Source organism: Panthera leo, chromosome F2 (assembly GCF_018350215.1).
Source record: "Panthera leo isolate Ple1 chromosome F2, P.leo_Ple1_pat1.1, whole genome shotgun sequence".
Taxonomy (NCBI): domain Eukaryota; kingdom Metazoa; phylum Chordata; class Mammalia; order Carnivora; family Felidae; genus Panthera; species Panthera leo.
Window position 1 is genome coordinate 74,136,680 of NC_056695.1, and position 14,493 is coordinate 74,151,172.

Here is a 14,493-nt window from a genome sequence, read left to right on the forward strand (position 1 = left end):
GCCAGGGCACTTGTCCCGGAAATGGGACTCATGGAATGTGCAGTTTGGAGGAATCTTAGAGATCTATAACTTGGATCTCTACACCCTTCACCCAACGCAATGCGTTGCCCCAAAGGAGGAAAGGAGGGGAAAACTGATATTATGTGTCTGCTGGGTGCCTGCACGTGCTGGGGCTTCTACGGGGGCATGGAATTTAATACCCGTGAACGGACATTCTCTCCTCCATTTCGAGACGAGGAGAGGGTGGCATAGGAAGTTGGAACTACTAAACCCCAAACCACACAACAAGAGTCAGGCTGCAAGGCCAGAGCTGGTGACCCTAGATGTCACTCTTCTCCGTTTCCACGTTGCTGGCAGGTCTTTCCCCTCCCGTGAGTGATTGGATGTGACAATGTCCAGACCCTTTGACCGGTTTTCCCCTAACTCAATTAACTAATAAGCAATTTATTAACACGTTGAAAAAACAATAATAAAACTAACTAATAAGCTAAGGGACCAAACCCGTCAGTGGTGTGGCCTCTCGCTCCAGAGCTGTATCCAACTTGAAGGGGCTGGGATGGGGCTCCGTGGTAGAATCTGGCCCCGGCCCTTGTCCCTGAGCCTACTAACCCCCGAGGCATTCCTTGGCTTTCGGGCAGATTTATGTGGAGTTAATGACTAGCAGGCTGAATGGAATCTTCCCCGCTGATGTCTACCTTGAGCATCTTGTGACTGATCCTTGATCTGAATTCACTGGGGGTCAGGGTCATGCTTTTAATTTTATTTTAACATCCTGATTTATTTTAGGAAAAACATCAGGGTTGTATGATGACATAGCCTCGCTGGGTTTCTATTTAGAGAAGAATGTTCCATATAGGCTTTAACTCACAGGGACAGGGGAGAAGTAAATGCTTGCTTAGCACTACGGCCCCCCCGGGAGACCCCAGGGCCAGCCCTGCGTATTTCGGGGGCTTCGAAATGGAACACTTCGTCTTCAGAGCTTCCCCGCCCGGCTCTGCTCCCATCCCCCCTCCCATCTCCTCACCCCGCAGAAGACTGAAAAATGTCTTTCTTGAGAATCTTCATCTGGCTCAGGGAAGACTTGGGTAAAAAGAAGGTTAAGATATAAGTCATTTGTTCAGAAATATCGTGGGAATCGGACCAGGGCGTTACAACATCATGGCAGGAGGTGGCAGAGAGAAGAACCCAAGGTGCTCATTGTCCCAGTTCATTCCATATGTTCTGTTTCTTTTCATCAGATGGCACAGACCCCTAGCTTTTTCCAATATATATTTTGTGGGGTCAGGCTGGGGACTCAGAGTTCTGTCCAGAAACTGCGGGCTGGGGAATTAAAAATGCACAGCGGTGCTCTCTTTCAAAGGACACTGACTGGACATTGACCATGCCCAGGGCCTCTGGTGTTACTAATCAGCCCGTATTCATCGGACTCTTTCTGTGTGCCTGGCTGGATAAAGCATTTATAAGCCTTATCTCATCTAATCTTCACAAATGCTGTTAGATAAGGAAAGGGAGGTTCAGAGAGGTTAAGTCACTTGCCCAAGGCCACACAGGAATCACATCTTATTCAGACCCAACCACATAACATAATGATTCAGTCAGTCAGAAAGACCTAGGTCTGAACTCTGACTCTGTCATATGCCCACCTGAACCATGAAGGGTGGAAAGGACCCTAATCTCCTCTCCATCAGTTTTGGCACATGCAGCGTAAGTTTTTATGGAGGAATTCTTGGAAAGAATTTCCATAGTAGGCTTTGGCCCTTGCTTCAGATCCATGGCTTGGCCTTTTAGTCTGTTGACATCTATATTGAGTGTTGACCACAGGCCCCAGATTAGACTCCAGGCTGAGAGCCAGAGACGAGAGGCATAACCCAGGACCCGTTTCTGAAGAACCGCCCCTGAGGCAGGGGAAGGGAAGTGATACTCACCGAACTCCTCATACATGTTAAACACTGAGGAAACATGGGAGGTAGAAGGTCCTGCCTGCAGAGGGTTTAGCTGGGCTGAGGGGCCGGATGCAAGAGAAATGGAACATTTCTTAAGCACTTACTGTATGTCAGAAACCACCTTAGAGTGCTTTTTTCCCCTGTATTAATTTGCTAACCCCTGTGAAATGGGCTGTATTCCTATCCTCCTGTGAGGAGATAATTATTCTGTATGCAAGCAGAGATGTAGCTGAGGTTCCCGTAGGGGCTGCACGACGGTGGGGTCAGGGGGCTTCTGGAGCACGAAAGGGGAAGAGAATTCTGTTCTACAAGGGATTATGCAAAAGTGTCTCCAGGGGTAAAGGAGAGTGGGCTGACGGGAGCAGTGACCACTGTGTGGGGACAGGCAGCAGGCTACGGAGGTGGGGTGGGCCAGGGTCCTGCCCTCACAGCCCTCAGAGTTTCAGAGACCTGCACACACAGGCAATGGGGCAGTCACAGCATAATGATGGTGCCAGGCTATTCACAGAACAAAGGCCAGGAGAGAGGCACAAACCTGTCTGGGAGCACCAACAGGGCGCCCCAGAGAGCCCACGGCAATGCACTATGGGACTCTGCGGTCCACAGTGAGCAGAAAGTTCCACGTGTCGGTGCAGAACAGAGGCTCAGTCTGAGAGAGTGTGAATGCAGAAGAGGCTGTTCGAGGGCCTGCCCCAGCAGGAGGGCCCAGGGAGCACGCCCGCTTCGCACCCAGGGTGGGAGTGGCCAGTGCTGCTCTGTGGTCGAGCAGTGCCCCAGAGCCCCGGCTTTTCTGGAAAGGGCGGGCCCCCGGGGCCCTCGTACCTTCCCTTTGCTCTTTAAAGAGAACGAAGGCTGCCCGTTCTCTCCGCAGCTGTGCATGGCTGGCAAGTGGGGCAGGGTCTCTGGTTTCTTGATAAAGTCAAATGTGGCTTCTAAAAAAAACAGTCGAAGCCACACAGTTCCTGCTAAGCAAATGCACTTGGACCTTGCAGCAATTCTAGGTAAGGGAACATAACCTGGGTAGGAAATGAAAAGCCCATGCGATTAGGCCTGTCTGCAATCCACGTCGAAACTACCACATGGAGGTAGGGTTACTGAATGGCCCACTCTCTGTCCTCATTTGCGTCCTGCCCACAGCTCCTGCCAAATGCTCAGTGCCAGGTTGGCTCCAGGCACCAGGCTGGCATTTCGCAACAACGTCTTCTTTAGTCCCCAAGCACCCCTGACGAGATAGGGCCTATTGTGAACCCCATTCTGTGCTGTGCTGGCCAATATTTCACAGCTGGCGAGGGTGAGTGGAAGCCCTGATTTGTGGCGATTGCCACTTGCTGTGGTGGAAATGTCCCCACCATGACCACCAGCTTGCTCTCTGTCTGTCTTACCCCAAAAGCAAAACCCTATTAAGAAATACTGCTGAGGGGGTGAGAAAGGGTAAGTAATGCAACAGCAGTAGAGCCACGTGATCTGTTGTCTGCTGAGATGAGCTGCTGGGTGGTGCTCCCTGGTGGTGCTCGCTGAGACAAGCTGCTGGGTGGGCTCCCTGGTGGTGCTCGCTGAGATGAGCTGCTGGGTAGTGCTCCCTGGTGGTGCTTGCTGAGATGAGCCGCTGGGTGGTGCTCCCTGGTGGTGCTCGCTGAGACGAGCCGCTGGGTGGTGCTCCCTGGTGGTGCTCGGTGAGATGAGCCCCTGGGTGATGCTCCCTGGTGGTGCTCGCTGAGACGAGCCGCTGGGTGGTGCTCCCTGGTGGTGCTCGCTGAGACGAGCTGCTGGGTGGTGCTCCCTGGTGGTGCTCGCTGAGACGAGCTGCTGGGTGGTGCTCCCTGGTGGTGCTCGCTGAGACGAGCTGCTGGGTGGTGCTCCCTGGTGGTGCTCGCTGAGACGAGCTGCTGGGTGGTGCTCCCTGGTGGTGCTCGCTGAGATGAGCTGCTGGGTGGTGCTTCCTGGTGGTGCTCGCTGAGATGAGCTTCATGGTGATGCTCCCTGGTGGTGCTCGCTGAGATGAGCTGCTGGGTGGTGCTCCCTGGTGGTGCTCGGTGAGATGAGCCTCTGGGTGGTGCTCCCTGGTGGTGCTCGGTGAGATGAGCTGCTGGGTGGTGCTCCCTGGTGGTGCTCGCTGAGATGAGCCGCTGGGTGATGCTCCCTGGGAATGTGCTGCGGCTTGCCTACTGGTTCTCATGGTGTCAGAAATTTCTATAGTTCCTGGTGATTAGTTAGTACCATGAAATAAATGTCTACTATATGTATACCATAGGCATTCTTTACAACACAACATGATACAATACAGTACAATTCAATACAATGTTATAGCATAAATGTTTCCTTTGCAAGCTGAGCTCACTTTGCATTTCAAGATACATTTCTGGAAGCAGAATCACTGGGTTCAAGGGTGAGAACAATTGAACGCCCTTGATATATAGATGGTCTAGTTGTTCTCCAAAGTCTGTGTTAACTCTCAGGATCTTTGCTCTGAGGACCGCTCTCTTCCAGGAAAGACAGATACTTAAACAGGCCAGCCACACTGGCCCACAGGGTGCAGCGGAGCATGGCCGTGGTTAGTAATTCTGAGCATTGCTTGAGGAGCTCCCAGAATGTTAGATGACCGACAACACCGTAGCTCAGTGGTCCTTAAAGTGTGTCCTCGGACCAGCAGCTTCGGTGTCACCTGGGAATTTGTTAGAGAGGCCAGATTTCAGGGAGCCCCCCAGACCTGCTGAATCAGACACTATGGGGGTGGGGCTGGCTCGGGGTTGTTACCAAGCCTGGGAACCAGGGCCTTAGAATGACTCGGGGGGAACAGGTGTTTCCAGGCAGGTGGAACCATACCAAAAAAAAAAAAAAAAAAGACACAATACAACTGGAGGTTCTAGAACCAAGAGAGGCTGGGTTATGGCTCACCTGACCAAAGTGAAGAAGGCAGGGGAAGGGCAACACCTTAGGGACCAGACTAGATTGTGACTCTAATGCATGCTTTTTATGGAGGGAGAATAGGACAGCAGTGTGTCACCGTAGAAGGGCAATGTTAAGAGCGGATAATGGCCAGCATTTATTGAGTGCCTGCCTACTGTATACCCAAAGCTTTACGCGTACCAACTCATCTAAAGCTCACGAGCCTGAGAGAGGTATTGTTGTAAGCCCTTTTTACAGACAAGGACGTTGAGGACAGGGAGGCGAGATAACTTCTGGAGGGCACAGAGAGGGAAGAGGCCAAGCCAGTCTTGCCCTGGGCAGTTGACCCCTGAGCCCTGCCCTTGACTGCTGACCATGCCCCCCGCAGCTGAGCATGCAAGGAGATCCTGGTTTGGGCCGCTGGGAGAACGAAATGATGAAACTTTCGATCTGTTCAGTAAGGGGAGGGGAAGAAGATAATTAGCACTTATGGACCATCTGCCGGGTGTGCGGATTTCTCTGTCATTTTTACAACATCCTCATTTTGTCAATGCCGAAATTGGGTCTAGAAAAAGTCAGATGACTGGTCCTTCCACGCTGCTTCTAAGTGGCACATGAGATTCGGGCCCAGGTCTGTCTGCATAAAGTCTGTGCTCTGTCCCCCCCCCCGCCATCCTGCCTGCCAGGAGCACCTGTCGTTTACTGGGCTCTTACCCTGTGCCTGGCACTACGTGATCTCCTGTCATCCTCACGCGATTCCCAAGGTGGGTCGCGTTGTCCCATCGCTCACGTGTGGAAACATGGGGTTAAGTGCCTCGCCCAAGTGAATGCAGTCGGAAAGTGACGGCTGTAAGCACATGTGTTGCCCTCTGCCTGTCCCCAGAACATGGCCGGACTCTACCTGCTCAGCCCCCGGCCTCATTGCTGGCTTTGGTCAGCGACCTGTGTGCACATGAGGGGTGTGTCCCTTGTAGGCAGAAGCTACAGAGAAGAGCGACGTTTTCTGCATTCGCTCTCCCTGCCTCGGTGTTGTTGAACCGGGGGGGTGTGGGGGAGCCTTCCTCCCCCCGGGCCCCGGGGGGACGACACAGAGCCAAGCCCCATCCCGCCTACGGAGGACGCATGGTGCGAGACAGAGGCCACCCTGGGTGGTGGCGGCTTTAAGCCGCTGAGATGTGATTGTCACCTCGGCCCAACCTAGCCCATCCTGACCAGTTCAGGGTGTCTCGGGGGCGGAACGCAGCCCGTCTGCCTTCCAGGTCCGATTTTGCCATTACTGCCGTGAGCCCCTGTTGACACGTTTGAGGGTGGAGGGGACCTAATCAGCTGCCTCTCTTCTTCTTTTCAGTTGCTCAGAACGATGCTCCCAGTTTTTGCCCCTTGGCGGTTCTGCCTTTCCTCCCCGAGAAAGGTAAGTTGTCTTTTCAGCTTCTCTCAGGAGAGATCCACCTTGCTTTTCCTTCTTCTCCTCTCTCTCTTAGTTTTGCCTCATCGTTGAGAGCTCGCCTGGGCCTCTCACGCTCATTGATTTGAGCTCCTGGCAACTGCACACACGCATAGATGGGGCCCTGCTGGCCCCACGCCCATTTCACGGATGAGGAAACCGACTCCCAGTGAATAAATGCCTTGGCCAATAGTGCAATCGATTGGAGGCAGAGGAGGGCTGGGTCCCATGCCTGCAAGTTTCATCCCGAGGGTTGTTCTCACCCTGTCCAGGAGTGGCGAGACCTGCACAGTCCCAGGCCGATGTCAAGTACTGTGGCCCTGTGGCCAAACAGGGAAAGAACCAGCTAAGTGCTGGGAAGTAGAGGCTCACAGCCCTCAGTGCACTGGGTGGCACGGTGACATCTGAGGCGGGGCCCTGAGCCCGGGAGCATGGCTCAGACTGAGGCTGCCGCCCCCTCCTGCACGTTCTCCGCCCCCCCCCCCCCCACCCCCCGACATGCCCCGTCTGGTCACGAGGCAGCAGGAAGTGCAGGCAGGTGGGCGCAGTGGTTTCTGGAGGCGGGTGAGCTGGGAGTGGTGCCGGAGAGCGAGGGCCTGGATGCAAGGCCCTGTTCTGCCTTCTCTGAGTCAGGAAATGACTCGAAGGGCCCGAGCGACGTTAATTCCTGCCCTGTGACATGATGTCAGAGGAGCTCCAGACATCTGTCATTACAGTGCTGGCTGAAGAGACAGAATATAGAGCTTGTGTAGGAAGGAATCATTTAGCCAAGGCCACGGCTAAAAGTATACATGTCCTCAGCTCATATTGTTTCTTCCACCTAGTTCAAAGAGCTAACTTCGGAGATCATACACACACACACACACACACACACACACACATTTTCTGCACAGTCTATACAGAATTCTATCTGTGTCTAAACCCTTGGAGACTTTATGTCTAGGACTTTGACACAGGACTAGAAAGTGTCAGCTTTCTAAAGTGCTGTGACGTAGGAGTTGCCACTGTCATGTCACGAATGGCGGAGGGGGTGCTTCGACCAAGCAGGGGACACATATCCCAACCAGACTTTGGTCAAAGTTGATATTGAGGTTTATCAAGATAACGTAAAGACAACTGAAATGATCACATCGTCTCCAGAGATCCAGGGTTTAGAAAAACCCGCCGGGTTCCTTGTCCCACGTCTACCGCCTGCCATTTCTGCTTCCAGAGGCTACCGCGGTTAACTCTTGCAGCTGTGTTTTTCTCGCCCTGGCCTCTCCCTTTCTACCTTGCACACGAGTCCTGCTACTCCTCGATTTGTCAATCTCGGAAGTGACCGTGGGGTTCCTTCCTGTCTTGATAGGTGAGGAGTCGAGGTTCTCTTGTAGCACCCTTTTCAGTTTTCCTTCTTTGTCTCCAACATCTAGTCGTGTCAAGACTTGAGGTCAAAACAAGAGTATTTTTGTTCTGTGCATGGGCATGTGGCTCACTGGGGAGCCCCAGGGAGCAAGAGGGATCTCCCGTTGCTGTCACCAATCACAGGGTGGGGCAGCGACCCTCCTGTCTTTGTCCCGTGTTCCACCCCTGCCTTCCATGGTACCCCCCCCACCGCCTTCTTGGGCTTCTTGGGGTGCCCGTGAAACACACAGGTCGGGTCCGTACCTGCTCTGCAGGGACCTGGAGTGTTAGCTCCTCTGTGCTGACGTGTCCATCAACACACCTCCCTCTTCTTTGCCCCACTGAAAAATTTGTCGAAGTGTCTTACCTGCTGTTTGCCCGTTCTTGTTTTCTCTTGTCATCTTTGTGGATCTAGACTTTTTAAATTCCTTGTCTTCATTTTTGTGGGAGGGAGAGAAGAGACGTGAGCCTCATCTAATTAAATGCGACCGTATAATCTTTTCCGAAACGTTTCAACGTGTTTTGTCCGTTTTGTCCTCCGAACTGCACCAAGCATTTGATCTTCCCACAGACCTCAAGAGACAGGTCCTCTTTTACTATCCGTTAGTTGTGGAATGTTCGAACCATGCGGAAATAGAGGAGAAAAAAAAAATCGCAAGAGTTACGTAGAAGTCATGTGGGTTCAAACATTGATTTATTTGCTTCTAATCTCCTTAGGCTTTCCTGTGGTCTGAAGTACTTGTAATCTCTCTACAATGTTACTCTTTCATTGTTACCTAACAGAGCGTCAGGTATATATTTCCAAATTGTTACTTATCTCTCTGAATAACGCATTCACCATGCTTGTATCCATTCGTTCATTCATTCATTCATTCATTCATTCCTCTGTCCACATTCCTACATCCGGTGAGGAAGACGCAGGCGAAAACGGGCCAGTGTTGTCAGCTTCCGCATTTCACACCGCACTTCACCAACTTGTTGCTCTATTTTTGGGCATTTGATTGTTTATGACTCCTCGTCATTATGAAAATACCATAATGAGTACCTGGGTCCATAAAGCTCTTCCGAATGTCCAGGTTACTTCCCGGGGGACACGTTCTCCAAAGCGGAATTACTGGGTTCGACCACTTTATATTTTAAGACTCTAGCTTTGTGTTGCCACATTAGTCTCCAACGTCGTTTCTAGTGATATCCTCACTAGCAGTGAGTTCGTTTTTCCATCTTGGAAAATCTTGAATCCAAGATTGGAATCTTTCTCATTACAAAAGTGTTACTTGTTCAGCGCGCGTAGATAAAGAATGCTCCGGGATCTGATTGTCAAATGCATACTCTTAGATACGAACAAATCAAAGTGTGAACACCTTCAGGGGCTTTTGCGGTGCTTCTGCTCTGTTTTTTTTTTTTTTCCCCCTGATAATTTGTATTCCTGGGACTTGAATTACCAACACAAGGGAGCAAGGGATGCAGAGTTTCGCATCCGCCTTCACACATGCAGTCTGTGGGTCTGAGTTGGAGTTTCCAAGGCACAGTGACATGTCACAGGCTTCTGAAACAAGTGCGATTTTGACAAGTGCGATTTGAAAGCAGGAGGGACGTCGGAGTGTGCGTTCCATCTGGGCTCAGAGTTCCCAAATTGGCGTGGAGAGTCTGGGTATGTTCCTCTGACGGCAGTCAAGCGAGGGCACGATGCCGCCTCCGGGGTACTGATATGTGAGCGTGATTCTGACACGGATTGTGCGTGCGTGAGTGCGTGTGCGTGGGCACACATGCGTGTATACCCCATGTGTATGCAAAATGCTCATCTTTACGCACTTCCTATCCGGAGAGGAAAGGGAATATTTATTAAACACCAAACATTTTACAAATCCTTTAGTGCTCATCAGAAAGTTAGATGGTGGCGACGTCTGTTTCTCAAATAAGGGAGCTGAGGATCCGAGAGGTTAAATGAACCCCTGGGATTTGAGCCCCCGTGCATCTGGCCCCCCTCCAAGTTAGTCAAGAACATCTGGTTTGAGTTTCTGGAAAGGGTGGCAGAGGTGGACTTCCAGCCCTAGACTTGTCTGGACATCTACCGCTTGGCCTTGTGTCTTGTGATGAGTTGGTGTGCATTAAGCCACTCATTCAAAGCCTCTTTGAAGAAGGATTCTGATGCACTGATGGGTCAGTGGGGGTGGGGGGAAGGGGAAGGTGACTTCCGAACTCTCTCAAGTCGGGGAGGCTTCTAACACGCTAGGGGGTTTGAAGATGGCAGGAGTTTGTCCAGTGGCCAAGTTTCAGTACGCCTTTCCCTCAGAGAGAGTGGTTTGTGTGTGCAAAGGCCCAGGGGCATGAAACAGCCTGGGGCGTTCAGACGTTGGAGACATTTCCATATGGTGGGCCTAGGCTCATCAGTGAGATGAGGCAGAAGGGCCGTAGGGAAAGGCTTTCGCTTGAGCACAGGGCTGGCAGGAGATTCTGTACTGGGTTTGGCACTAGACCTTGGTACGATGACCTGGGGTGGGGGCAGGTGAACGTGGCAGGGAGCTCTAGGGCGGACGAGCTGGAGAAACGTGTTATGGCCAAACAGCTCGTCCTTCCCTTCAATTTAGTTCCCCTCCGTGCGTATGTCTCTGCCAGCCACTTTTCGGGTCATGGATTCTGAATTTTCACTTACATTCCAGAAAAGGGGCTGTGCTGGGGGCCAGAGGTCTCGACTGCAAGGACAAGGGCCGGCCTTCTAGTTGGGAGAAAGGCACAGGAAGTCAGAATTGAAGGAGCTGAGCCACTTACCACAGTGGGGGCCTCGGGAAGCCTCCCCCAGATTCACCGCAGACAGACAGGGAAAGTACCAGAGTGCATCACGGCCACGTTGCGACATAGAGAAGGAGCGGACGCTCGTCAGACGTCAAGGGGGGAAAAGGAAGCGTCCTGGGTAGAGGGAGGTGTGCAAAGAGAAGCCCAAAGGTGTGCATCAGTGCGGCACATGATGAAATAGAAAGAGAAGTAGTTTAGGACTGCAAGGCCAGCGAGGGGCAGGGAGAGGCCAGATGGGGGACGGGGGCCAGAAACTAGGTGCCTTGGCTGCCACACTTCCCCGAAGGCCTTTACACAGTTGCACACTGAGCTTTCAGACTGTTCAAAAGCCCTCCTTTGGGGCTGTAACGGGAATGCATTGGTGGACAGACAAGCTCGATTTTGAGAAAACGTGCACAGGCGTGTTATCTGTATATAGAATACCATTTTACTCTCTGGGGGAAATTTTGTACATTTTTAAAAACCAGTGAAACAGGAAAGCTGTCATTTCTTTATACAAGAAGATGTCCGTTGCTTCTTAAAAGACCAAGCAATCCATAGAGGATGTTCAGGGTCAGCAGGAATCACCTTCTCAGAGGCAGGAGCCCACTGTAGGTGCCTCAATCTCCCCCTCTCCCGCCTGCCCAAACACCGGATCTTCCGCGGGCTTATTCCCACGACAACTGATATGTCGCTTTTCATCTACCATTTCAGAAGCACTTGCTCAGAGGTGCCACTGAAGCAAATTGAGTATTTGGATTGCCCACCAGGGGAAAACACGGATTATGAATCTTTGAAAATCCGTATCTGTCTTCTCAGTTCATTTTACCCCGAGACACTTCAAAATGCCCCTTAGAAAATGCTCCCGGCTCTCGAGCGGGAGCCCCCCTTGGAGCGGCAAGAGAGATGAATCTAGTGGGCTTGTGCTGAAGAAAAAGTACAAGGCTCCGCACGGAACCTGATAAAGGGTGAGTGTTTAAGAAATGTTGGCGATAATTCACAAGTCCAAACCCATCTTTCTGGGGAAGGGGAAACGGGCAGAGAGAGAAGATGGCTCTAGTAAGTCACAGCCAGTTAAGGGCAGAGCTACAGAACTATATACTTTAAAAATTCCTATTCGTTGGCTGTCGCATCAATCACTGTGCTAAATGCTTTCCGTATTTTAACCCTCGCGACTGCCCTGTGCGCACGACTATGTGCATCCTACGGGCCTGGAAGCTAAGGCTCAGAGAGGTCCAAGTTCAAACAGCTAGCAAATAGGAGAGATTCAGACCCAGTCCGAATTCGAACCCAGTCTCCCCGCTCTGCTGAGTGTGGCTGGCTGGGTTCCCCAGGAGCCAGACACTGAGGTGCAAAGGCACCCACAGGGGCGGGGGGAAGGGGGAAAAGGGAAGGTGCAGGGCTGGCCGAGGAGACAGTGAGCTGCAGAGTGGTCTCAGTGGCATAGAGGCCTCTGCTGCCCTTTCAGGGATGCTGGGATGACCTTCACATGTTCTCCACCTTTATTTTGGCGACACGGGGATGTGGGCATGACCTTCTGGAGGGCCACTCTCCCTGTGGGGGCCGGCAGCAGGGCCAGCCTGCCGGGAGCACGCACCGCAGCCGGGCAGACCCGCTCGTTCCTGACGTCACAGCGTGCTCCACAGGGCTATTGGGCTTTAACGGGCTCCGCAGGGGCCCCTGCAGACCGTGCAGGTGCACTGTCACTAGACTGTTGACACGGCAGCCCACACCAGGGCTAATTCTTAATTTTTCGGGTCCTCGGGCTAGAAGGCCCCAGGGAGCAGGCACCGACTCCAAAAGCCTGTGGAAAACGTGCGTCTCCGTCCCAAAGCCGCACAGGGTTTCCGTGCGTGTGCACCCGCCGCGGGAGCTCCCAGTGCAGAGTCTGCAGCTACCCCCTGAGAACTGCTGTCCGGGGATGGGTCTCGTGCCCCAGGGACAAGCTCCCTCCCCAAGCGGGGCGTGCAGCCTGGAGGCTCCTCTCCCACAGGGCCACGCTGGCTGGGCAGCTGCAGTTAGCAGGGCCGAGCGGGCTCCGGGCACAGCTTCCTACTAGCAGAAGCCCTCCACCCCGCCCCCCCCCACCCCAGCCCAGATCTCCCTTCCGAGACCCCCGGGGGCTGAGGAGCAGAAGGACACAGCTGGCAAACAGGAACCACAGCAGCGGCAGGTGGAAGGAAACGGGAGATGTGAGGAAAGCGGCCCCCAGGTGGTCAGTTTCACGTCTCCCCGCGGATGCGGGAGGGAGCATTGCGCCAGCTGCTGGGGTGCAGGATCGGGGCCACGGTTATGCTTTCTCGTGCCTTGGCCGCCACTCCCCCATCTATCTGCTCATTCATTCTGCAAGTGGTTAGTGGGCATTTCCCCTGGGCCAGGTGCTAGGTGCAGGGGCTACGGCAGCGAGCAGAGCCCACAGACAGCCCTGCACCACGGGACTTCCTCCTAGCACGTTTCCGTGGGGCCCCTTCTCTGAGTTGACATCACCCCTAACTCCGCATCAAAGCAGCCCCCTTGGGCACTCTCCACTCCGTCAGCCTGCTCTCTTGTCTGCTGTGAAATTTTCTCACCTGCTTACGTCTTGAATGTTCGTCTGCCCTTCCCCCAGAAGGGAAACTGCATGGGACAGGGGCTCGGTGTCTCATTCACTGCTGTAGCCTCAGCCCCTAGAAGGTTCCCTGGTACCTAGTTAGTGCTCGCAAGGTATTTACTGAATGAATGAGGGCACTGCTGTTTGCTTGCCAGATTTCGTGCTCCCAGAAACTGAGTTCACAACTTGTGGCTTGATCCTTCATACTTAGCACGGTGCCTGATATATAGTGGACACTGACTGTTATTTTCTTTATCATTTGTTAGGTTTAAAATTCTTTTTAATGTTTATTTATTTTTGAGAGAGACAGAGGGCGAGCAGGGGAGAGTCAGAGAGAGAGGGAGACACAGAATCTGAGGCAGGCTCCGGGCTCTGAGCTGTCAGCACAGAGCCTGACACAGGACTCGAACCCACAAACCATGAGCTCATGACCCGAGCCGAAGTCGGACGCTTAACCAACTGAGCCACCCAGGCGCCCCTAGAATTTGTTAGGTTTAATATGTATTTATTCAGTTTGCTCTAGGTTAGTATTTAAAGCTAACAGAGGTTCAGTGTTTGTTGGAAAGGTGTATAAATGAACGATCTTGACCAATTTAAAGAAACTTTCTGAGTCTCAGGTGCCTCACCTTCAAAATGGAGATGATGATGCCTAATTCAATGAGGTTGTTATTAAGCTTGAAAGAGATGTGCCGTGTAAAATCCCTCGGCCGGTGCCTGGTGAAGGTGGCAGTGTTGGAACAGCTAAATTAGGTCAAGTGCTGCCCGTTCTAAGGGATCTCTTTCACATGTAATATTTATAAAAGCTGCCCCTGCGATATAGTACAGTGTACAACCTGTGCAGCTGTACATGGCGAGCCCAGGAGGCACTGGATTAATGTTTGCTGATTGATTGTGTCCTGAACCCTTGTTAGACCTTAGGGGCTGGAGAAGACTTAGGATTTTCGTCAGAAACTTCCTCCCCGGATGGTTAGTACCAGTTGTGTACCTGGTCCGTCGGGGAATTGTTCGATCAAATTTAAGGGAGACAGAACCAAGAAGAAAATATGCCAGCTTAAGACCTACCTTTTGGTTTCGGTTGTTTTGGCTTTAGCTTTAAAGATTTCTTTCAAGTGTCTTGCTTAGCTATAGAAGGTATATTTTCAGCCTGGAATCAATCAGATACTACCCGATAAAAAATGAGCACAGTCAAAACTGTGAGGGGGAGGGAGCTTTTGGTTCCTCCCGATTTTTTCCCCCCTTCCTATTCCTGGCCTCCAACCCACTCTGGGAAACTCATGACTATCTGCTTCTCAGCACCCCACCTCCCCGCTGCAACTCCCATCCCAAGGCAGGCCTCTCTTGACGACAGAAGTGGTTCCTCTTTCCTCTTTCCCTCCCACTCTCAAACCAGCCCTGACCAGCTAGCTGTCACAGAGGAGATACACCTTGCTTATTTATTGTTTTATTTCCTAGTGCTCTGCTAGAGAACTCTCGTCAGA

At 52.3% G+C, this 14,493-nt stretch overlaps 1 protein-coding gene across 1 annotated transcript in view; it reads left to right on the top strand.

Moving 5' to 3' along the window:
* The window catches only part of TG (thyroglobulin), a 253,992-nt gene that overhangs the window by 98,427 nt on the left and 141,072 nt on the right, over positions 1 to 14,493 (top strand). Inside the window, exon 36 of the mRNA XM_042924373.1 lies at positions 6,178 to 6,240. Within this exon, the coding sequence (XP_042780307.1) occupies positions 6,178 to 6,240 (63 nt within the window). The remainder of the gene's footprint in view (positions 1 to 6,177; positions 6,241 to 14,493) is intronic.